General features: G+C 34.6%; 2 protein-coding genes across 2 annotated transcripts in view; one reads left to right on the forward strand and one right to left on the reverse strand.

Annotated features, from left to right (window-relative positions):
- Window positions 1-17,715, forward strand: part of LOC106881420 (protein GPR107) — a 40,399-nt gene extending 22,684 nt beyond the window's left edge. The window contains exons 10-15 of the mRNA XM_014931806.2: window positions 2,741-2,858; window positions 4,032-4,162; window positions 10,448-10,541; window positions 11,808-11,855; window positions 13,164-13,324; window positions 15,558-17,715. Coding sequence (XP_014787292.1) covers window positions 2,741-2,858; window positions 4,032-4,162; window positions 10,448-10,541; window positions 11,808-11,855; window positions 13,164-13,324; window positions 15,558-15,675 — 670 coding nt within the window. The 3' untranslated portion in view covers window positions 15,676-17,715. The remainder of the gene's footprint in view (window positions 1-2,740; window positions 2,859-4,031; window positions 4,163-10,447; window positions 10,542-11,807; window positions 11,856-13,163; window positions 13,325-15,557) is intronic.
- A 2,312-nt stretch (window positions 17,716-20,027) lies between these two features.
- Window positions 20,028-26,237, reverse strand: part of LOC106881422 (nucleoporin NUP188) — a 465,305-nt gene continuing 459,095 nt past the window's right edge. The window contains exons 50-52 of the mRNA XM_014931808.2: window positions 23,704-23,765; window positions 22,172-22,301; window positions 20,028-20,336 (exon numbers count right to left, since the gene is read on the reverse strand). Of these exons, the coding sequence (XP_014787294.2) occupies window positions 20,118-20,336; window positions 22,172-22,301; window positions 23,704-23,765 (411 nt within the window). The 3' untranslated portion in view covers window positions 20,028-20,117. The remainder of the gene's footprint in view (window positions 20,337-22,171; window positions 22,302-23,703; window positions 23,766-26,237) is intronic.

Raw genomic sequence — 26,237 nt, forward strand, 5'->3', positions numbered from 1 at the left:
TTTTTAGTATTCTCATTTATGAGAGCAGTTGAGTTTATTTCAGATATTCTCATTTTAAAAATCGTCTCAAGCTAATCGTTGAGAGAATGTTGGTGTTGCTTTGGTGGAGGTTTGTGCTCTCTGAGTGCTCTTGCTTGAGTTATTTCTTGCTGCTAATTTTTTTTTTTTAATGTGAATTACTGCTTACCAAAATTATTTTAGGTATCACTATGAATTTTAAAAAATATTTAGATGTAATTTCTACTGTACTTGGAGAGCATCCAAAAAGAAACATTTTGATACCTTATTTGTGAAATTTGGATGAATATTTGAGGAAATATGATAATCTGAATCGTCAGCAAATGGGTTGAAATCTTGCCTAATTGAATAACTAGCCATATTTGTGTTGTCATATTTTTGAAACTGAAGTGATAATCACCTTCAAGTTATATGAATTAATAGTGACCATGGGATAGCAGTTGCTTTCTTTTTCAGATTCTTGGAAAGAAATCTTTTTTTGGCAATTTTAAAAATATTTATGTAAAGCCTATTTTGTTACATGTCACAACTAGTCAATTTCACAGTGTTTTTAGACCTACTTAAATCCAAAAGTACATGCCACAGGGACTTGAGTTTTGGCATATTTGTAGTAGGTAAGAGTTAAATAAATCTTGAGATTTTGGGATATGACACCATAACAATAAAATTTTAATGGACTATTAAAAATGGCTATAAATGGCAAAGTTTTGGATCAGATATCTACATAAGTTGAATTTTTTCCATTTTTTTTTTTTTTTAGTACAGTTTTGGAAATAATGGGAGTAAGCTTTTTATGAAAAAAGATTTTTTGAAAATTTGAAGAAGTTTACTAACTTAGTGAGAGTAATGAATAAAATATTCTCTGTGTGCCAAGCTTGTAAAATAAAGAAGCACATACATAACTTCATATGCAAATCTCTCGAGATAACCAAGTTTGTAGAAGGGTGGGGGGAAAAATGCATTAAGAATTGATACCAGCAGAGCTTGTTCAAGATAGAAAGGATTAGGAAGAAAGTAAGTAAAGCATGGTGAGTAAAGAATAGTGACAAGTTTCAAGACAATGTTTATCAATGCTACTCCCAGAGATGAATTTGCAGTGGGAGACTTATAATACCACCACCACCCCTCCATTTTTGTTTTTTTTTATACAACACTTTGGTTGTTGAAATACACTGCTTTTGTTTAAATTGATTTTGAAAATAACTTTTCATAATTTTCTGTGGTTGGATGCCCTTCCTAATGCCAGCAGCTTTTCATTATGTACTCGGTGCTTTTTTCGTGCCACCAGCACTAGTGAAGTTGCTATGCAGCTTGCAAGACTAGGAAACCCAAAGTGGTCTTTATCTTGGATGTATGATTGAGCAGAGTATTAAAAGTGATATGAAACATAGGACAACTTGTAGCGTGTATAAGGGGAAGCTGAGAGATATGGTCAATGGAAGTAGTAGGTGTGTGGGATTTGTTTTTTGCCCTTAAGCAATAATGAGAGAAAGAGAGAAGAGGCAAAAGTGAGCCACAAACTTTCATGAGAGAGACAAAATGTTGGTTTAAAATTTTGGCACAAGGCCAGCAGTTTTGGGGAGGGGCTAGTCAATTACATTGACCCTCATTGCTCAACTGGTACTTATTTTATCGACCTTAGCAGAATGTAAGCTCAGAATGTAAAGACAGAAAACAATACCTTGCCAAAACAGGAGGAGTGGGGTAGATGTTTTCATGAATCAACTTGATCCCCTGCTGTTCACAGTCCCAGATGAACCTACATATATGTGTGGGTGTGTGTATGATATCCACCTGTCATTTCCTGCATTATCTTGCTCTGTAATTAAGTGTGAGTAGAACTGGATACTTTTTCATGATATTGCTTATCCTTCTGTAATCATTCCTCTCTACCCACATTTTATATTGGTCACTGTCCTAAGCCCCCAAATTATTTCTCTATCACCATACATCTCTCTCTACACTTGCCCAACACTCTTATAACCTGTCTAACTATACATCATCTCCACCCTCTTTCATTTCCCCCTTATTACTACTCTGCTGCTCTTCACCCCTTTTCTATACTGTCAGTCATTTCTTCTCCCTTTCCTCAGGTACTGCTGGTTACTCTGCAATCCTACCCAATTTCTACATTTGTCACCTACTCTTCCCTTTTCTTTACCTTTCCTACTTACTATCATCCCTCAACACTTATTCTTCATTATATTCACCCTCTCCCAGCCTCTACCCACTCACACTTATTGTTCTTCTGTCACCAGTCACATCTACTCACCTCATGTCTTAAGGGTGCACTGTCACACCTCATCACCACTATTTTTATCTCTTTCTGGTTCCAACCTTTCTTCTATAATGCGAGTAGTTTCTCTTTACAAGAAATGAAGGGTATCCAGTCATAGAAACCATGCCAAAGCCAGTTTTGAAACTCAGTGCTCTCCTCCAATCCATACCAGCATGGAAGACAGATGTTAAATAATGATTTTCATTTTATTAGTCTGGTCTGGAGGATGGGGCATAGGTCTTCTTCCAGATCAAACTATTTTAATATTAAAATTAACTCATCTCAGATATTAAGTTTTGTTAAAGAAGAGTTAGGGAATAGTGAGTACAAAATTCATGTTTATTTTGTAGATGGTTTGTGTTATTTCTTTGCAACATTTACATATTTCTATATATCTACATTATATTCATTTATGTCATTGCATTTTTTTCTGATATATTTTAGAATGCGTGGAGCTCTTTTATTTACCACAATTCTCTTGATTGGAGCAGGATGGGCTTTCATTAAACACATGTTGTCTGATAAAGAGAAAAAACTGTTCATTATAATTATTCCACTTCAAGTAAGATTTTTAAATAATTTTGTAATTTTGTTTAAATAAGAATTTATTTTGTTTTTTGAATTATTCGTCAGTCTTTTGTTTCAAATTGCAAATAGGAGGAAACACTTTGTTTGCATATGTATGTGTCAGTCTCTCTCTTTTACCTCTATGTCACACATACATCAAATTATTTAAACTACAGTTTTTAAGCCTTTCACTATCTTATTATTCTCTTCATACTCAAAGAAATAAAGAAGAGTGCCCTGATATGTTTCACAGTTTGTTGACTGCCTATGAGAAGACAATCATCCTACTCATTTCTTTGCCCACAAAGAGGACTTAGAATGAATAGCTTTGTGGGTAGAGGAATGCAAAGGTATTTACTTCTCTGATGAATTTCGAATAAGCTGTAAAACATGTCAGGACAATCTTCTTTATTTTTCTGTGTACTAAAATAACAAAATGTACTCACATCTTTCATTTGTTTTTGGATTTCAGTTGTTTGTAAGTGTTCCACAAAAGGTTGTGTTGCTACGAAGCTTGCTTTGCAGCCATGTGGATGAAACTTATTCCCTTCATTCCTCATATGTATAACATGTCCATACCAGTGCAGTATTCTCTCCTGTACATTATGATTGTTACTTTTCATGCTCAGTTTTTCTCTTAGTACACTTGATGTATGCTAATATCACATATCTTGTGACCCTCTTTAGTACTTAAACAGCATACATTCACCTCTTATTAGAAGAGAGAGAAGGCATTTTGTTGCTAACAGAAGTAATAACTACCTTGTTTTCCTCACTCTGTCCTTAGTCTGGTTGATAAACTTTTGCAAGACTCACCTCAACTAATGATGTTTCTGGGCAGTTGACTGACTGCTAATTACTCATGTAAAACTATTACATATGAAATCTTTTTTCTGTACCATCTTACTTGAGATCCAACTGCAATTGTTTCACACACATATGCATGCATATATATATTGAATTGATAAAGGAGAAGGAACAGAGAATTTTAATGGAATTTTTCACCTTTTGCTGGTATTTTAATACATGATTTTTTTTTTTTCTTTTGTCACTGTCAATGACAGTTAAAATTCGAAATTATAAAATTATTTAGAAACTTCTGATAAATTGATATTTTGTATAAGCTAAGATATAAACTAATTTTCACCAATATTGCCTTTGATGGTAGGTATTGGCCAATGTAGCTTGGATTATCGTTGAGGAAAGTGAAGAAGGGCAATCACAGTACACAGTTTGGAAAGAAATATTCATTCTTGTTGATTTGTTGTGCTGTGGAGCCATTTTGTTTCCTGTTGTATGGTAAGATTTGTTTTTATTCATTCAGTTTTATTTTTTAAGTCATATTTCCTCACCTGGGCAAAAATTACTCCAATGGAAGGTATGTAGCAAAATCTTAAATAAATGTGAATAATTAGCAATGTGTGTAGGGAAGCTACAAGGTGTTAGTGTTTGCAGAAGATTAAATACATAGTACCACTAGTTATATGGAAGAACAAAACAACAACAGAAAAAATATACATACATATATGGCACTGGAAATACAAAAGTAATAAACAGGTAGTGTCTTTAATTGACAAAAAAAAAAAAAAAAAAAAAAAGACTTCAGTCATCTTTGGAAGGTAATGAATAGATCTGTTGTGTTGTGAAATGGCTCACCTGAAAAACTGTGTCTAATTGAGAAATGTATGGGTATAGGCCAATGGGACTATCTTCCAGATCTAGTGCCTAGTAGTGGAGAAGAAATTGAAATACTAGTGGAAAGGAGTACTGATGATGCAGTTGCCTAGGAAAAAGTGAAAGGTAGTGTTAAGTTGAGACTTTATGGCTTCTTTTAGATGATCTATACTGATAGAATTACATTTCCCATTAATGTCCACAATGAACTATTTTGTTTTTCTGTCAAGTACTCTGTAGGGTTCAGAGTACAAGAGTTGAAATTTTGCTGGTAAGCTTCCATTTCATTGAGGTCACCAGGTGTAGCAACTAAATAATTGCTAGATATATTAAACGAAGTGATGAAAGATGTGGTTAATAATCAATCAATATCCAACAACAGTGAATTGGAAAAAAAATGGAAGTTTGTATTGTGAATAAGTGTGTTTACAAAGTAAATTTCATTTGTCTAGTTTCCTTATAGTGGCCTGGCAATAAGTGTATAGGAGGAGGAAGGTAAAAAGTTCAAAGCTTATGTGGAGGGAGTTTATTAGTGTGTGTTTATGAAACAGTAAAATGCTGTCTGATGCTGACTGAAAGAAGTTACTTATTTTCTTTCTCAGAAATTGCTAATATATACCTGGCTCAAATCTGAATTAGGTCACCTTGATAGGAGATGAATCAAGTTTATCTAGTTCCACCACAGTGTAAACAAATGGATTTTATGTGCACAATTAGAAAACACAACAGTCTACTAAAGGCAACAGACCAAATCTGTAGTTGGAGCAAAGCCTCTACCAGACCATGAGTGACATGGTGGTGGAACAGTAATGTTGACAGGGCCATAAAAGAGAAGAGATGGGTAAGAGGGAGTAGCAAAGACTCATATCAGAAAGCTAAAAGAGAAGCTAGACATCCAGTTTATCTAGCTATGGTAGGAGCAGAAAAGAAGAGGTTTGCCAATGTCCTACAGCATGAAGATCAGAGACTTGAAGTGTTCCAGTTTGCTAGACAGTGTGTTAGAGAGAATTGAGATATTGTGGGAGAGAAGTGTGTGTGAATGGATAATGGTATGCTTGCACTTAATGATGTGGACAAGAAAGAGGAGTGGAAAAGTTACTATGTAAGACTTGAATGTGGAGAATGAATGAGATAAAGGGAGTCTCAGAGGGACCAGCTATCCTAGTGGACAGCAGCATGGTAGATAAGGCAAATAAAACATGAAAACTGGGAAAGCCCCTGGTCCATCCATTATCACTGCTGAGATGCTCAAAATGTAGGATATGGGCTAGTCACCCGCACAGTTAATCAGGTCATTCAGGACGGTGTAATACCTAGTGACTGGCGTAGCAGCATAATTGTTAGCTGCTACAAGGGTAAGGGTGAGGCTTTAGATAGAAGTAATTATAGAGGCATCAAAGTCCTGGATGAGGTGATGAAAATTATGGACAGAGTTAAAGCCCAATTAATTAGGAGCAGAAGCTAAGAATAAACCAATATACTTTGCATTCGTTGATCTAGAGAAAGCCTTTGATAGAGTGCCCTGCTGTGTGATATGGTGGGCTCTGAGGAGGTTAGGGGTAGATGAGTGGCTTGTGAAAGCTGTACAGGCCATGTACAGAGACACCATCAGTAAAGCGAGTTAACCACGAGTACAACAAAGAATTTGGTATACAGGTAGGTGTTCATCAAGCCTCATTCCTCAGTCAACTCCTTTTCATTTTTACCCTCTAGGCCATAACAGAGGAATTCACAACTAGCAGCCCCTGGGAACTACTATTTGCTGATGATTTTGCCCTCGTAGCAGAGTCCATATCAGAGCTAGAAGAAAAATTCTAGGTGTGGAAGCAAAACCTGGAATCTTAAGGTTAACTAAGCAAAGACTAAGGTCTTAGTAAGCAAGAAAACAGACAAGCATATACCCCCTTCAGATAGGTGACCCTATTCAATTTGTAGGCAAGAACTCCATTCAGTGTATGCAGTGTAAGCTGTGAACACACAACAGGCACTGTTGATTAATAGGAAGGTTATCAGTGAAAGTGTTCATCTGTGGAAGATGCACAGGATCCATAAAAACTACAGAGACTTGGGAAATTGAGTCTCTGAAATGTCCTGGTGGCTTGTTAGAGGTAGTAGATAATTTCTGCTACCTAGGGGACCAAATTAGAAGTGGAAGAGGATGCACAAAGAGTGTAATAACTAAGAATAGGATGGAGGAAATTCAAAGAACTTTTACCTCTGTTGGCTACAAAAAGTTTCCCTCTCTTAGTGAAAGGAAAATTGTATGATGCATGTGTACAGACAGCAATTCTACATGTTAGTGAGACATGGGCCCTGAATGCAGAGGACATGCAAAGGAAGGAGGCTAGTATGCTCCGCTGGGTGTATAATGTAAGTACACATGTTTGACAGAGTGCTAGTGTATTGAGAGAGAAGTTAGGCATAAAAGGAATTAGATATAGTGTGCAAAAGAAAAGACCACTGATTTGGTCATATGATGCAGGTGGATGCCGACAGCTCCACAAAAAAGTGCTGATTTCTCAAAGTAGATGGGACATGTGGAATTGAGAGACCCATGAAAACATGGGATGAGCTCAGGGTGCTGAAACTTTCAGATGAGATGACAAAAGACTGAGATGCCTGCCACTTTGCTTTACTCAAGAAAACCCGTAATGTCCAGCAGAAGTGTTAAGGCTGCTCTCTCTGATGAAAAGGATTGGCCTGGAAGAGTCTGGTGCCAGTGTCAGGTAAAAGCACTCAGAACACTCTGTAAAGTGGTTGGCATTAGAAGGGGCATCCAGCTGTAGAAACCATGCCAAATTAGACTGGAACCTGGTGCAGCTATCCAGCTTACCAGCTCTGTTCAAACTATCTAACCCATACCAGCATGGAGAACAGACGTTAAATGTAAAGGTACATCAAAACTCAGGTTTTGATCCTTGGTCACAAATCTATTACATTCCTCCTACAAATATATCTATTACTTTAAAATGCTTTTTGTTATTAAACTTCTACTCTCAACAGAAAAACTTTGATGAACATTTGAAAGTAGCTTGTGTTGGAAATAACATTTGACAATCGTGTATGAGACATACAAGTGGGAGTTTGTGAAATCCTTGTAGCTGCTTGTTTAAAATAAAATATATTTGAAATATTTATAACCATAATAAATCATAGCTCAATATATAGTTTTCACCAGGGAAGTTTTTTTCAAACAAATGAGATTTTGCTTGTTAAGCATCTATTTTGCAATTGAATTATTGTAGCATGTAGACAGGTTCCATCTTCAACCAACAACCACAGCTTGTTTATTCAGAAAACATTTTCATACTTTAAATTCCTGTTTCAGCATGAGGTCTGACGTTTTTCTATTATTAATGTAGTATTTGTTTTTGTATCATTTACATATCCTTCAATTTCCCATTCTTGCTGCTTTTGTATCTGTGAACTCCATCACAAACTCCACAGGTAGAAAAAATGTATGGTAATATTAAGCTTTAGTAGAATGAATTCAAAAGAACGTTTATGCTGTGTATACAATCATAAAATCAAATCATTATCAATGATAAATGAAGCAATAAATTTAAAAAAGCATTTCAAATTAACAGCTGACATTAGAAATCAAAGGGAGATAATTTACTTTACAATGTGATTGAAACTGATCAGTGAAGCATATTTCATAAATAGAGGGTTGATTTTTATGATCGTAAATAGCAAAAGCTCATTTTCAAATTCACTCCACTAAACCTTGATATTGCCAAAGCTTCATCTTCTAGTAAGCTCTTCTCTTTTTGAACAAATGAAAATACTTGTTCATATATCTAATTTGACAATATCTGAATAGAGACTGAGTAAATTGTTAGTAAAACTAATTCATATAAAAAAGAAATACTTCACCGGGTACAATATAATTAAGAATAAGAAAATAGAAAATATCAATATTGAGAGAAAAATAAGATAGGAAAACACATAGGATATGTATCTACATTAGGTAGAGGGGAAACCATAGGGGTGAGTAGTTACAGAAAGGGTTTTTGAATTCATTCTTTCTCCATATACTTTCACTTCATATATAAATAAAAATAGTTTTATTAATATTAGGCTGATATGTATGGGATATGACATAAAATGTGAATGATATTGAAATAAAATTCTATTTTAATGAAAGGGAAAAGTTGGTTGCAGATGGGTACAACAAATGTTGACTTCATTCTTTCCCAGTTAAACATTACAAGTTTGAATGAACTTTCTTGATGAAAAGTATTCAAATATTGCTGAATGTGTTCAGCTTGGTGGATGAGAGTATCACCGTTCACTCTTCCATTTTAGGCTTCCCTGTGTTTTATGTATAGTTTTGAAAAACTTGACTTTGACATAAATGTTGTTTATGAGATAAAGCAATGAGATGTAAGGGTATCAGTGCTTTTATCCCCAAGTGATAGGAGAAATACATAATAATTAACTTTAATTAGATTTGAACCTTCATTCTATGTTTCACAATACAAATGATGGGGAGAAAAAAAATTTCATTTCCATAAATACAATATAGAATATTAAATTTTAGTTAAATTCACATATTCAATATATGCTTTATATTGAACAATAAATAATTAAATTTAAACTCCACGCTTCATTAAAACAAATACGACTTATAATATTGGGTCATTCCATAAATAATGCTGTTTTTTCAATTGCATGAGCTAAAGTCAGAGGGGTATGGGATAAGAGAGCAATTCGATTGTTATTTTTTCAAAGCTATAATGGAAGTGACAAAGGAGCATTTTCGGCATATTTTGCTTTATAAGTTCAATAAAGACAACAACGCAACAGAAAGTGCAAGGAATATTAATGCAGTATATGGGGATTGGACAATAAGCGTAAGCCAGTGTCAATGGTGCTTCTAGAAATTCCGAGCCAGAAACTACAGGCTGGAAGATGAGGCTCATCCTGGAAGATCTGTAGAGCTCGACGAGAACGTCCTGCAAACCCTGGTGGAACAAAATCCCATCATAACTGTTGAGGAACTAGCAGAGAAGCTTAGATTTGGTCATCCAACCATTCATCAACACCTGTGTGCCATTGAAAAAGTCAGCAAATTGGGTCAATAGGTTCCTCACAAACTTTCCAAGTATAATTGCGCACAGAGAGTGAATGTGTGCTCTTTTTTACTGTAACCTTTTTTCGCGAATGAACCTTTTTTGGACTGAGTAGTGACTGGTGACGAAAAATGACTTCTCTATAAAAATGTCAAGCAGTGGGTAGGAAAAGGAGAAAAACTGGCAACCCAGGCTAAAGAAGGTCTTCACTCACGTAAGGTGTTGTTATCTGTTTGGTGGGATATGAAAAGCCGAGTTCACTTTTAAACCTAAACCAAATGATAACAAAGGAGATCTACTGTGAATAGCTTGAGTGGCTTAAGTTAGCACTAGAAGAAAAACGACCATCTGATTTGAAGATGAAAGGCATTCTTCCATCAGGATAATACTCAGCCACATACAGCAGGGATGACATTCCAAAGGTTGGAGCAGTTTGAATGGGAAATGATGCCCCACCCACCATATTTGCTGGACATTGCCCCATCTGATTATCATTTATTCCGCAGTCTTCAAAATCATTTGGACGGAAAAAATATGAATTTTGTAGATGAAGTCAGAACAATACTAGAGGAGTATTCTTCATCACAGACAAGTGAATTTTGGAAGAGGGGCCTTGCAAGAGTACCAGATAGATGGAAAAGTATTGTAGAAAGAAGGGAGAGTATATTTTAGATTTAAAAAAACTTTCTTTATCTTAATTTTGAAAAATAAAAGAAGTATAAAAAAACTGCATTATTTATGGGATGACCCAGTAGATGGAAAGCTGTAAGAAAGAGGAAAATGACGTGTAAATCATACAAAGAAATCAAAGTTTCAAATTTTATTTGTTCTGCAGGTCAATACGACATTTACAAGATGCTTCACAGACTGATGGCAAAGCAGTTATATCTCTCAATAAGTTAAAATTATTTAGACAGTTTTATATTTTGGTAAGTATTAATTTCTCACCTTTTAAGTTATCATGCCACTTAGTGTTCATTCACTATACACCTCTGTATCTCTCAAGTCTGGCAATATTTCTCAGAATAGACTTTACTAATGAGGTCTGATAAGATTAAAACATGACCAAGGTTGTCACTGTTTTGCCCAACATCAGATTTATTCCATATTGTATTCTATATATATCTGCCCCTCTCCCATTTCTTTTGGTTGGAAAATAGGAGTGTATAGTAAAATACAACTTTGTGTTTCAACTGTATATTTGAAGAAACTAAATTATCACTTTCATGTTCATTTTACTATGCTTGGAGGTGTCTTGTCTGTGACAGTAACTAACCACTTGTTGTGACTCTTTGTTATCTCCTTAGTGAGGTTTTGCCTTTTCAGATCAATTTTCAACACTTTTTTCTATGTCTTCCTCTTCTGCAGGTTTCTTTCACTTGGATTTCTTGGCACTTCTTTATCCAACTGTTATCATCTATACCCATAACTGTATCAGCACAGTCTGTTCTCTAGCACACTACACTTGATTCCTCTTATACTCAACTTTTCTCTCAGCTCATTTGTGCTCTCATTTATATGCACTTTACCCATCCAGCTGCATATGCTTGTCTCATTCACACATTCACCATATTCAATGCCTGTGTTTTGCCAGCTTGCATTGTTGTCAATAGAGACTCTTGAACTTTTCCCACCATTTTCACATTGGCTACTGTTGCATTTGAAACCCCATTCTCCATTGCTAATTATGTCATCTAGATAACAAAAGCTATAAACTACTTTTAAGGAGACCTCTGAACATTTGTAAGAGTTTATTTCATGAGTACTTTTTATCATTTATACTTGTTTTATATATCCTTTACTTGAAAAACAAAGGTTAGTAAAAGGAAAGGTATTTGGTTGCAAAACAGTGCCCTGATAATATATTCATCTATCTGATGTTAGCATAGAAAAACAGACATAAAAAACAAATTAAATGCTGTGTGTGTGTTTACAACTGTGTATTTGCTACATAGTAAGACCTCCTCTGTTAGTTTGGCTCTGATCTCACTACAGTTGATGTTTATCATATCAGAATTCCTGCTCCCTCCTTTTCTGCATATCAAGCATGACTGTTTCCCAGATAATATCCAAGACATGTCTTCTTTATTGCAACAAATTAATCCTATCTTTTTACATATAACATTTTTTGTTTCTTTTTGTCTATTGTAGAACAAATGAAACTGAAATTGTTATTACATTTTCTAATATTTCAGATTGTCTGCTATATTTATTTTACTAGAATAATTGTCTATTTACTAAAGGTAAGTCCATTTTTTTTTTATGTGCATGAGTTGGGTAAATATGGAGTTTGAATCATTTGTATTTTTGTGAACTTTAAACATATTTTGTAGGTCAGTGTTCATTGAAGTATATATTTGTCTCTCATAAAATAACTGAAACCTATTTTCAACTAACTAAGATTTAGTTTGAATTGTTAACCTAAGAAAGAGAAGGTGTTCCTTACTCTCATATGCTCTCCACCACTAGAAGATTGTATGAGGTTCTAGAATATTCTCTAACTACATGTCTGAATTGAGTTTTTGCAGAAAAACAAACTTTAATAAAGTATCTCTCTCTGCAGTTGTTGGTCAGTTTTGTTCTGAAAGTATTACTTATTTACACACTGAGGTGTGTATTGGTGATATTTTTAAGGAAAAAAGCAACATCCATATTTTTCATGAACTAAACTATAATTTATATACTGCCTCAAATAGTCTTTACTTAAAGATACCTCAAAATTGGTAAGAACAAAGCACAAAATAATGATCTATTATTACTCTTTTACTTGTTTCAGTCATTTGACTGTGGCCATGCTGGAGCACTGCTTTTAGTTGAGCAAATTGACCCCAAGACTTATTCTTTGTAAGCCTCAGTCTCTTTTGCCGAACTGCGAGGTTACGGGAACGTAAACACACCAGCATCGGTTATCAAGTGATGTTGGGGGGACAAACAGACACGCTAACATATACACACACATACATATATATATATATATATATATATATATATATATATATGATGGGCTTCTTTCAGTTTCTGTCTATCAAATCCACTCACAAAGCTATAGTAGAAGACACTTGCCCATGGTGCCATGCAGTGGGACTGAACCCGGAACCATGTGGTTCATTCAAGCTACTTACCACACAGCTACTCCTACGCCTATTGTTGTGCAGTAAGAATATTCAGTGTTTATATGCTTCGTACTATAAGATTATTAAAATTATTTTAATATTTTCACCTTTTACCAAGGTTATTTATTTAGTGGATGCCTTTATATGTATCTTTTTATATTCCAGCAAATTGTACTTTTTTCTTTCATTAAAAAAAAATCAAAAAACAAACCCTCATTAAAATGTTTTGTGAACAACAGATCCTACTTTAAACTGCACAGTATATTGTTGCACTTTTGATTGTTTTTCCTTGTCATTTTATGAAGGTGTATGTGTGTAGTATCTAATGGAGGTTGTTGTTTGTCTAACAGACTGGTCTCTAAAAGATATTAGATTCTGTTAAATTGTTTGAAGAACTTATTTCAATATTGATATCTTGTTTATATTTTTGAATTACAGATTACAGTACCATTTAAGTATGAGTGGTTGGATCCTATGTTTAAAGAAATGGCAACATTTATCTTTTTCATAGTGACGGGCTATAAATTCCGTCCAGCCTCTGATAATCCTTACTTGCAAGTTCCTCAAGACAGTGATGAAGAGATAGAAATGGAGGAAGTGTAAGTTAAAGTCCATTCCTTTCTGAATATTAGAGCAATAGTTATTGCTTTGCTCAACAGTATCAGTAGCTATTAGATACTAAGCTTGTCACCCATTTTTTCATGCTCTTTTTCTCCATTTTAGCATCCCAACAACTTTCCCTACCTTCATATCCTTAATTTTGCTTTCAACAGTATAGCTATCTATTTCAATAGTTGGTCCTTCTGGTTTACTATAAAGTGTACCTGGTGCAAGCTATTGACACATGAAAGGTGCAGCAGTATCAGCGGAAAGTTAACAGAAAAAGTAGACGTTATGTGTGGCAGATGTGTAGGTACAATAAACACTAGGAATGTACAGAAAATAGACTTCTTCATAAGAATGGGCTGGGCAAGGTTCAGAGAGCATCTATCTTTGTTGGTAACAAATGGCCTCTCCCTGCAGGGCAGATTGTATGATGCTTGTGTACAAACAGCCATGTGACATAGAGTTAAACATGGGCTGTGACTGCAGAGGATATGCAAAGGCTTGAAAGAAATGAAGCCAGCGCATGTTCTGCTGGATGAGCAATGTTAATGTGCATGTAGGACAGAATGTAAATGTTTTAAGGGAAAAATTGGGTATAAGTGGCATCAGATGTAATGTGCAAGAGAGGAGACTGTTGGTATTGGTCGTGTGATGTGAATGGATGAGGACAGCTGTGTAAAGAAGGAAATATGTGGCAGGGGTACACCCAGGAAGATGTGGGATAAGGTGGTGAAATATGATCTTTGGTTGTTGAGCCTCATTGGAGGTGCAGACAAGTGATCAAGTCTTCTGGCAATTTGCTGTGAAATTTGGGCCAGTGCTGATGACATGTAAAATACACCCAATACACTCTGTAAAGTGGTTGACATTAGGAAGGGTATGTAGCAGTAAAAACCAAACTAAAACAGATGACTGGAACCTAATGCAACTCTCTGGTCGAACCATTTAACCCATGCCAGTATGGAAAACGGATGTTAAATGATGATGATAAAGTAATTCCTCTTCCATTATTTTCATTCAGTAACCTTTTATAGTAACATTTCAAAGCCTCTTTTTCTTAGCATTAGTAAGGGAAAGTGCACCACTATCATTCTCTCTTTTACTCTTTTACTTGTTTCAGTCATTTGACTGCAGCCATGCTGGAGCACCGCCTTTAGTTGAGCAAATCGACCCCAGGACTTATTCTTTTTGGAAGCCTAGTACTTATTCTAACCCGCTAAGTTACGGGGACGTAAACACACCACCATCGGTTGTCAAGCGATGTGTGTGTGTGTGTGGGGGGGGGAAACACAGACAAACAAACATATACACACACATACATATAGATACATATATATCACGGGCTTCTTTCAGTTTCCGTCTACCAAATCCACTCACAAAGCTTTGGTCAGCCCGGGGCTATAGTAGAAGAAACTTGCCCAAGGTGCCACGCAGTAGGAATGAACCCGGAACCATGTGGTTGGTAAGCTAGCTACCTACCACACAGCCACTCCTGCACCTATACAATTTTCCCCAAAAACATTTTGCTTTGCATTTATGAACACCTTGACACTCTCACAGAACATTATTAAACCTCTTATTTTCAACTTCTCTCCATGCTTACATACTTATTGCTTAGCTTCTTTTCTAGCTACCTAGTAATAATACCTTCCTTGTCTTACACTCTTTCCAGATATGTTTCATAGCATTTATGGATCTGGATTTTATGTTATTCTACTGCCATGCCAGTTTCCATCCTGCAAGAGCCTTGTTTATGGTTGTCCTAGGGAAATCCCAGTTGTTCACTATTTGTGATAAGTCACTATCTCATCCTGTTTTTTGCTGAGTCTACTAGTATTTTTTTTAACCTATGTCTTCCAAATGCTCCTTCTTCAGATTGCTATGTCTGAGCTCTTATTCTGTTGCTAGTCATTGGAAAAGGATGTAGTTTTCATCACCAGTTCATTTTGTTTTGTTTGTATGAATGAAGATCAAGTCGTTGATCAGTTTCCTGCAATTTAAGTAGCAAATGATTGTTTGAAGCTGAGAACTCAAAAATCATTGATTCCTCCTTATTCCTTATACTATATTCCTATAAGCTAGAGTAGTCATCACATAGTCATTTGATGTTGACACAACTGTTATTTCCTAGAGAGTATTTATTGAAACTAAGATTGAACAAGCTGTATTCTTACAAGACTCATTCATTTTTATCTAACTTGTACTATTTTGATTTATTTTCTACAGGTTAACTAAAAATAGTGCTTTGGACAATGTAGTGAAAGTAAGTCGGTCATCAAAAACTCAGGAGACTGAGCCAAACACTGGTGCTAAGCAGAGAGAGAGCAGTCACGAATACGACTGAAGTCAATCAAGACTTCAGTAAGAGTTGAAAAACTGGGGAAACTGTAAATAAACCATGGAAAGAACTGGACCTAAATCAATTGTAAATTCTACACATCTTTTAACAATGATATTTAATTATTATTTCCAGGACCAATTTGTTTTGTCAGAGATAGACTATGACCACCACCCCTCATGGAACAGTATGGTCAGGTGAAGAACATAGTGATAATGCTGGTTGGGATTATCATATCAAGATTGTTTCAGCAGGTTTTAATTTATTTGGCTTTAAATGTATGCAGCTGTTATTTATCACTATATGATCAAATTGTTCTTTACTGCATATGCTATTTTCTGCAAAACTAGGTCAACTTTCACCTGTTAGAATTAAGATTTTTATATAGGTTACAACAGCACTCACAAACAAAAGTTATAGCTAACATTTATCTTAAAATTAGGCTAGTTGATTTGAGATTTCAAGGTGGAGTCAATTGTGATTTAAAATCCTATTGCTCATACCTTTAAAGAAGTGAATCCTTTCTTTCCTTTGTTTCAGCCAAAGTAATTCAACTCTACTTTGATCTTTTATAAGGCATTCTGATTGTATTCTCAATGCATTGGGAGATCATGTCACAATATCATTTTGGCATCATTTGGAAACTTGATGTATTTGAGATTTTATTCAAGGAAATACAGGCTTTGTTATTAATCATTTTATTCTTGCTTGAAATGTTGCCCCCAAATCATCCTAACAAAAAAGCATTATATCAGTGAGACAGCGGGTGACTTGTTAGGGTTCTGTGAATGCTCAGCTAAAAAAAAAAAAAATTATAACACAGACTCCATTGCAGTTCTTGAAACCCTTCCTTTTGTTTCAGTTTCTTATATATATCTATTGTTGTACTAAAAAAAAAAGCAACAAAAATATTTTCATAGTTACCAGTATTTAAGCCACAAAAGAGTTCATAGCTGATGAATAATGAAAAAAAAACATTGGTTTATTCAAGATTGTAACTGAAAATTTTGCTCTGAACAATCCTGATGAGTGTTAATATTTTTTTCTTAGAAAACATCAAACAAATAATATCTGGGTAAAAGTCGAGCAAACTATCTGAAAAGTGTCCTTTTAAAATTCTATTCCTGAAGGAGGCTTTTAGTAAATAACAATATATACATAACTAAAATAAAAAAAAACTCTGAACAAATATTGCTTTGAAAGGAAGAAAAAAGAAATGGTTGTGAGTTTCTCACTTATTACACTCAGTTTTCATTGCTTGATTTCCTCTCAACTTTTATTCTTTTCAATGTTATATGAAGGGCAAAGATTTTACTTTATAAAACTTACAGCAGAATGTCATTTTCTGTCTAGGGACCAATTTTTGTATGAATGAAGCTTTTAAGATGCCTGCACAAACAACTGATATGTATTAATAGGAATGAAACACACTCTTCCTTGTCTTTGCTCATATCCCCACACCAAAAGATGAAAACTTATTTTGCAATCAATTACTAAACCAGCACTATTCATAGTGGGGAAAATTGAATTATGTTTGGTTAATGCATCAATCATAGTTTAATTTGTGTTAATTTCTCAGGTGTAGTTTATTTTTCATGTCAGTCTTTAAAGACCAATTTGTATAATGGTGGGAGAATAAAGTTCATTTAAAAAATCTCTTGTAACATATGACAATGCTATCTTGAATTGAAAAAAGGAAATGTGATGGTAGATGTCAAAGTCATATTGATATAGCAGGTGAAAGGTGGTGGTTCTTAAACATTGTATTCTACTGAGAACTCTCTATTGAGCACCAACTGTGATTGTCAAGGTATTGAATAAACTGTGTTTATAAACCATTTGTTTCAAATAAAATCTTTCATTCCTAATGATTCCAGCAGCAACTAGTCTTCTGTTAACAGCGATATGACTGGTAGTATCAACTATTTTCTTGTTTGGAACTATTTATAACAGTTATCCTTTTGGAAATGGCATGTGTCAGTCTTATCAAATTTAACATTGACATTTTGTACAGATTAAATAAAGACCAACGTTGTCTAAACATTCTTTTCTGTCTTTTCACTTTCCTTGTTCTATTATTGATTTATAATTATCATTTTAAATCAATTCCATAAGATTCAAACTCCAATGAGAAATACAGAACTGGTAGCAACAGAATGCAATAGAGCTTCAAAACTTTGCAGACGTCTGTGTAAAAACACAGACAACACAATGAAAGAAATTTGCATACTGGCTGTTGGTGCAAAATGCTTACTTGTGGGGAGATGAGTTGTTTCTATCTCTAGTAGTTGAACGTCCATCATTGATAAAACTAAGGAATGTTGAAATCATGGGATCGGATGGTCTCAGTGCTGGAGATGGTGGGGATTTATTGTCCCACTAGCAATATAAACATATGCATTTTTCACCAAACACCAATATGAGTTTCTCTCATGGTATTTACTGCAGTATAGTTTGTTCTAACAGAACATTCGCACTTAAGTAGGGATAAATATTACTTTTCAGTATTAATACTGCCTCTATTGCTAATATTGTTTAACAAGCTCACTGTATTGCTGGTGGGGAGATGAGTTGCTTCCATCTCTGACGGTCAAGCATCCATCATTGATAAAACTGAGGAAGGTTGAGATCATATGATCTGGTGCTCTCAACGTCAGAGGTGGCAGGGATTTATCTCCCCACTAGTAATATAAACTAGAGTGCAATTTACAGGTAACTACCACAGTACAGTTTGTACTAACAGAACGTCCATGTTTAAGTGGAGATAAGCTCTTGGTATTAATAGTGCCTCTGTCGCTAATATTTATTTCTTGAAATACGTTCCACATCACCCTGAACAATTATGGATGAAATACAACCATCATTTCAAGTATTTGAAACTGCCATGAATTGTATGAAAGCCCAACCCTCTCAAATCCAAATGACGACCTTTTTGAATTACTGAAACATGGGATTACCTCTCAAAACCAGGTTTTTCATTCTGATCCTGAAAATATGGGAAGCTTGCTTGGTTTCAAATGAATTTAAAACTGCAACCATTATAACCATCTTCAAGAAAGGAGATTGAAAATCTTATGGGAATTATCCTGGAATAACATTGCTCTTCATTGTAGAGAAGGGTCTTCCTGAATCCCAATGAGGTTTTTGTGTATCATGGCTCAACTGACATGATATACAAGACAAAAGCAAAGAACCACAAAAACCATTCTTCTTGTCTATAATCTGGAAAAGGTTTTTGGCAGTGTATCAAGGAAAGCCAAATTTCCACTAGACAATTAAAATGTTGATATTGGTATTATTTTGATGGTAGACTATTTAACATAGCTAGATTTAGATCTTCACTTTGCTCTTTGTCCCATACATCAGGAACTCCAGAAATCAGTCAACAACTTCACCCATGTGTATGTGCTTTGACCTCAGTAAATGTCAAGAAGACCAATCTCCCTGATTTCAACATCACCATCTCTGAAATATCTTAGAAGTTTTTTTTCCAATAAATGTATTTTTGAAAGTGGAACACAGATTTGGATCAGTCTATTCAGCGTGTGGAAAACTGTCAAAATGAGTCTTTAAGAGCAAAGATCTTACCCCCATCCTAAACAGATAGTTTATCTCAACATTATCATTCAATTGTGAAACATGGACATATTGTGAGAACATCAAAAGTCTGGAACATTTCTACTAACAGTGGCTTTGTGACGTTTTAAACATCAGATAGCAGACTACATAGCCAACAATGTTGTCTTTGAAAAAGACAACAGTCAAAGCATAGAAACCACTATCATGAAACACCAATGATCAGGATATGTGGTGACAATAAAAAGAGTAAGATTTCTTCCTTAGATTTGCTTTGGTGAATTAACCACTGCCAAAAGACCACAATGATATCTTTTCTGCTGTTACAAAGATCAGCTAAAGTCAGCTCTCAAAATTGCTTGATTGAGACATGGGAAATTAAAGTCCAGAGCTGTTCCATCTGGTGTCAGTCTATTACCACCGAAACTGACCTTTTTGAAGTAAGAAGAAAAACATTAGGAATGTAAAATACAGCAATAATTACTATACTCTCCTTTAACTCTTCCTTGTCATTTTTATTTTGTTCAGTGTGAGGATTGGCCTTTTCAGTCTTCAGTGTCATTGCTATCAGCAGTGAGGGACCATTTAAATTAGGAGTGAATTGAATTTCTCAGATGAGTAACTTTTAAACAATTTCTTACTTAACTTCGATTTTTTGGAGCAACTGACAGGTGAATTAATATGGCTGTTATAAATTCGTAAATAGGTTATGTCTAGCTACTCTGTACTTTGTTAAGTGCAGGGTTATGATGATTAATTTTAAAAAATTAAACTTTAAAAAGTTAGTAAAATGATTAATTTATTGAATTTCAAAATACATAAATTTGATTTTTTTGTTTTCTTATAAAAGTTCTTACAAAATCTTTTTCATGTTATCGTAATACTTTTGTTACAAATTCACTAACTAATTTGTAAAAAGCTTGTTCTGGATTTGATGTAAAACCTGTTTGACTTGTGCTGCGTCCAATTGATAGACCAGTAGGAGAAGTATTGGAAACTGGCTGCTGCTGTTGAGGTTGACTTCCACATGGAGAGACTGGAGTTGTGCCTCCTTTACGAATATGCCGATGCATTGATTGCAAAAATGTATTCTGCAAAAAAAAAAAAGTTTACAATTTTTCAATCTTAACATTTCATGCTGTTTACTTAATCTTTTCTCTAGACAGTCTCATCAAAACAAAACTGAATCATAGTTACAACAATTGCTACTTTGCACCTCAAACCATGTTGTCAAACACAGAGTGTCCTAAAGAATTGTACTTTACTCACACCATCCAAAGTGACAAGAAATTATTAGAGAATTGAGTGCAGATCAAACTGCCACAGATCATTCTGATGTAACTTCTACAAATCAATGTGAGTACAATTGAATTCCAGAAGAGAGGTTTTCCTCACTCCCATTTTCTTTTTATAGTAGAAAATAACACAACTATAGCAAGAAATCAACAAAAGTGTCTCTATTGAGCTACCCAATCCAAATAAAGCAAGTGCAGTTAGTCTTTATGAAAAACAGAATGCAATTTCATTTTGCTTATTAAATGGATGTTGTAACAAGAATTATTCCTCTGAGTTCCATTCACAAACATTATGTAGTGGTGACTTATCTACTATATTGTTGGTGATGTCCTATTGAAGGAAGCCATACTATTAATGTATGAGTTTGAAACAGGGACATAAAAGTTGCTAATTGGTACTATGAAGCTCACATCCATGTTGACTGAAGTGCATCTACTAAAGCTGTGAAATATCTATATTCAAACACACAATTCTACAATCTCATTGGAAAGAGAACAAGAATGAGTTTCTCTTGAGATCAGTGATGCAAATCAGTATGATAAGATCATTAAATATGAAAATTGCAGGGATCATCTGAATCAAATTGGAAACTTGAATTGCTTAATCAGTAGAAATGTCTTTAGATTCAATCATCACATAATCTTTATCTAAACGTAGAAAATGCTCAATCAATGAAACAAATGGCTTATTTTGATAAAAATGCAGAAGATCCAGAAGGGAGATACATCTTTTATTGCAATTTTATTTCTTACAATTCTTCATTCCTGCTCCCTGCCTTAGCCTCTAAATTTATACATGTATTGCACCAACCTTATTGATGATTTTCTAGAACACAGAAAAAAGCAAAACCAATGACCACTGAAAATGCAAGTGAAGCTGCCAATGACATCCTGTGTGTACTGGACAACCAGTTGATTCAATATGAGCATTCAACATTTTAATTAATGTTTGCCAGCTGCAGGCCACCAGTAACAAAATGTGCCTGTTAACCCAGATGAACTAGATCCTTCAGCTGAAGTTTATTACGATGACCACAGAAATATGTTCAACAACAAACAGAAGATTGTTTTTGAGTCAATCAAAAGTAAAATTGACAACAATGAAGGTGGCCTGATGTCTGAATTGTGCTTGCTGTAGCTCCATCAGGTAATGCAGCTATGCTATTGAAGCTTGGATGGACTACCCATTCAGATAAAATCTACATAAGCCAGTCATATATATATATATATATATATATATATATATATATATCCTGAAGATGCAACTGGTCATGATGCTTAGCAATTGATGTAGCACAAAGCAATAATAATACAATGGCATCTTGAAGTTTTGAACCTAGCACTTGAAGATGTACATACTGACTAGAAATAAAATACGTAAACACCCCAGCACCTTCTGTTAATTAGAATAGATTGCCTAACACCAGGTTACATAACAATAGCATTCACAGGTTCAGTTTATTTAAATTCTCTAAATAACCTGTAAACTTGATTCAGTGATTTTCTGAAGTGTAGTATTTAGCATAGTAAAACAGTTCAACTGATAGCTTGACCAACAATGGATTTAATTATATTTCTGTAAAAATGTTTAGAAAGTCAAAAATTATGAAATCATTTCCATTTTTACTTACAAGGTCAGCTCCAAGCTCCCTTTTAAGAAGTTGTTTGTCTCTAGCAGAAAGAGTTGGCTCTTTTAGGTATCGACAAGCTTGGGACATAATCAACATTAAAGAATTTTCTAGAACAAACAGTACCAAATATCTGTAAAACAAAACATACATTAATATGTAATTAGTCATAGCTTTTGTACAGAGCTGTTAGGATAAAGAAATTTTGTGAGAACAAATAGTATAGGTACACAGGCTGAAATATGACTCTAAGAGATTGTTCCAATTTAGAAACAAAATTTTTTATCTGTTTTATTTTTCTAATATTGGATTCCTCATAAACTAGGAAAAGCTATAACAGGTTTAGTTCAAAACTTTCTTGGGTTAATTTTTAAAATATTTTAAATGATGTTCAACAAAAATCATGAGCCATGAAGAGAATTTTAATGAGTTTTATGCAGCCCATTCATAAAAATAGTCTTTTAAATAATATTATGCTGAAATTAAAAATATAGCTTTAAAAATAAATTGAATTTAAACATGTAAATAAACATATAAATGTCCATACCACAATGTTCATGCCTTTAAGACAAGCTAGTTGTTTGCAATCATATTCTGCTTAGTTCAGTCCTATTACCTGGTCCCTAGAAGGCTTAGCTGGTTCCTTCAGAGAAAAATGTATCTGAAACAACTGCCATGAACTTTCATTGATCAAATGAGATCTAACTCCATCAGTCGAGACCACAGGTACTTTGGATATTTTTACATGTAAGGATATACCCAGATTAGGTATATGATAAATTGTAGTGAACAATGAAATAAATACCTGCAAGTATTGATTTCATTGTTCACTTTAACTTATCATGTACCTAATCTGGATGTATGCCAACAAGTAAAAATGGACATTTATAATAGATGAATTTGCATACCAGAAACACCCTTTCTACAAACTGGTGAAACTTAGCATGGTAAAGAAGGTCATGATTCTAGCTCATACTGCCTTTATGCAATTAACACCTGTGCTATTGTTATAAAGGAATACCAAGATACAGAAATCCATTCAATTCTTCTCTATGGCTGTGAGACTTTCTCTTTACAGAAGATCTCTATTGCCTCATGATATTTAATAACTAGCATCTTATACAATGTGTCATATACACAAAATACACTGTACATGATCTCCAATAATGTATTTCTCTGGAGCAGCTATGATCTAGGCAAGAAGTTACTGTTTCCTTTTTGGTGGCCACAGTTAATGCCTCACACTTTGATTCACTTCCATATAAACTGTACTATTGCTATCATCCAGACTGTGAAAGGAAGTAGTATAGAGGAATGATAAACTGTGCGTTCTACACTTGTAACATTTCTCAGCCTAAATTCTGCTGCTGGCAGTTTTTTTCATCCCCAGATGTTAATAAAAAAAGGGGGAGGATGATCTATATTGGAGTTGATTTAATTAACTATACTTCACTTAAATACTTGCAGTTTTGTAAAAATATTAATCTCATGCAAATGAAATTACTGATGAATGTTTGTATATTGCAGTTACTTACTTGGGTATATTGTGATTAATAAAATCATTTCCTTTCTGTGGAGAAGAAGCTCTGGGATCAATCTTTTGACAAAGAGAAAAGCCAAAAATTTATGATTACTTTCTACCATATATATTCTCACACACACACACATAATAAAGTTTATGCCTTAGGGAAATAAGAATTCTGATATTTGGAGCAAAGCCTATTGTTTGGCAATATCAGATGTTTGAAAAATGTACTTAAGGAGAAAGAACTATGGTTAGAAAAGGTATTAATAAAGGAGTGATTTACAAAAGTAGTGTGTGTAATGGCTGGTAGGATGGGCAGTGATATGAATAGGAATATAGCAATGAAGTGCAGGTATAAAATACAGTAGTTTAGACATGTAAATAAAATATATAAATGTCCATACCACGATGTTCATGCCTTTAGCTAGTTGTTTGCAACCAGATTCCGATTAGTTCAATCTTATTACCTGGTCCCTTGAACTAGTGTCTGCTTCCACAGCCTCAGTTTGATTTATGCTTTTTAAGTGAAATTTGGTACTCTGAAGCCCCTAGGTATGTATGTGTCTCCCTTCCATACTTTTTTTCTCCAACAATGCCAACTCTTACTCTACCCTTTCACAACTCTAAATTTGTTCCTCTCATTATTTGTCTAGAATCATTGTAGTCTCTCTCTTCATTTCTCCATCACTTAGAAGGGCCATAGACATTGCAAGTTGACCTTACTAGTACTGACCTCACAAATGACTGACCAGTACATACTATAAAGTGATTGGTGGCAGGAATGGTCTCCAGCTGTAGAAACCATGCCAAAGCAGATATTGAGATACTGATCCATGCCAGGATGGAAGTCAGATATATAATGATGATGATGATGACATAGACACCCGAGCCTATCTCTCAATCACAGTTTAGCCTCTCAGCACCTGACATAAAACCACCTCCCTGTTTCACATACTCTCCACCCCACTTAAGTAAAAGAGCTTTTTCCTGTTCTTTTCATTTCTTGCAAGCTAATACCAGTGGCACAAAAAAAAAAAAGCACTAAGTACACTCTATAAAGTAGTTGGTGTTAGGAAGGACGTCAAAACATACAAACCATGCCAAAGTTGACATTGGAGCTCAGCATGGCCCTGCGGCTCATTAGATCCTGAACAAGATGTCCAACCCATACACGCATAGAAAATGTTAAATGCTGCTGATGTGTGCGTTGCATGCCTATTGCCCCCAATGTGTAGCTGTATGTGTGCATCACTAAAACTCCAGAACTACACAACCAATTTCATTCAAATTATACACATGCCTTACTTAGGGTCCATGTAGTGTCATGGGCCAAAAAAATTTTCCAGCTTCTGGCCTAACGCAAGCCTGGAGCAATCTCTTATCTCTTACACTATTTCAGTATTATGTGTCAAAAGTGAAACAATAACATCTCTATTTATATATACTAGCAGAGATACCCAGCCTTGCTCGGGATTAAAACGGCATAGTTTTTTAGTTTTACTTGTTTCAGTCATGTGACTGCGGCCATGTTGGAGCACCGCCTTCTAATTATTCTATCAGTGCCCTTTTGCCAAACCGCTAAGTTATAGGTATGTAGACACACCAACATCGGATGTGAAGCAATGGTGTAGTTACAAACACACACACACACGTGCACACACACACTAATACACACATATATATGACAGTGTTCTTTCAGTTTCCATGTACGAAATCCAGTCACAAGGCTTTGGTGGGCCAGAGGCTATAATGCATATATATATATATATATATATAAATATATCAAGCATAAATTGAAAACAGAACACAAAGGATATCGCAGTACACGTGTTTCAAGCTTTATAAACAATCTGTCATTACATCAGTATAGGTATATTGTTGATATAAAAGATGGTTTAAAGATATCTTCAGTCGCAAACATTGCTAGTCCCAAAGATTACATCACAAAAGAAAAAGTACACTTAGTATTACCCATTATAATAGGTTTATCACATCCCTTTAAAAAGGTATATCTGCATAAAGGTTCGTTGGATTTCAAAAATCTGCCTGTACTGTACCACAATTCAGCATAGAGTGAATGTTAAATAGATTGGATTGAGTTTATATTTAACTAGCATGTATAATATAGGAGAAGATGAAAGGTATAAAGTAAAAAAATATAAAAGTAATAGAAGTCAAACTGAGAGTAATAAAAGTAAAAATAAGGATAATAAAGTTTGATACATATTCAATCAAGATTTAGCAAAATTGGAATAAAGTAACAAAAGAAATAAAACCATAAAGTAGAATAAGAGATAAAGAGATAAAATACTATAGAGTTGAGGACAGGATGCTGTCTTGGATGGGATTGTAGTGGTCATAAATAATTTCTTAGCTAGACCACGCGTTGAAATATAGATTAAGATTGTAATTTGATAACATTGTGATGAGTGGTCAGTTTACCCAAACACACCACTAAAAATTCCTAGCTTTATAAACTTATCTATTACATGGGTACATACACTTACTTAGAAGTCATAGTATATGTATATGTGTGTATAGACA

The sequence above is a fragment of the Octopus bimaculoides genome, chromosome 1 (genome assembly GCF_001194135.2).
Source record: "Octopus bimaculoides isolate UCB-OBI-ISO-001 chromosome 1, ASM119413v2, whole genome shotgun sequence".
Lineage (NCBI taxonomy): Eukaryota > Metazoa > Mollusca > Cephalopoda > Octopoda > Octopodidae > Octopus > Octopus bimaculoides.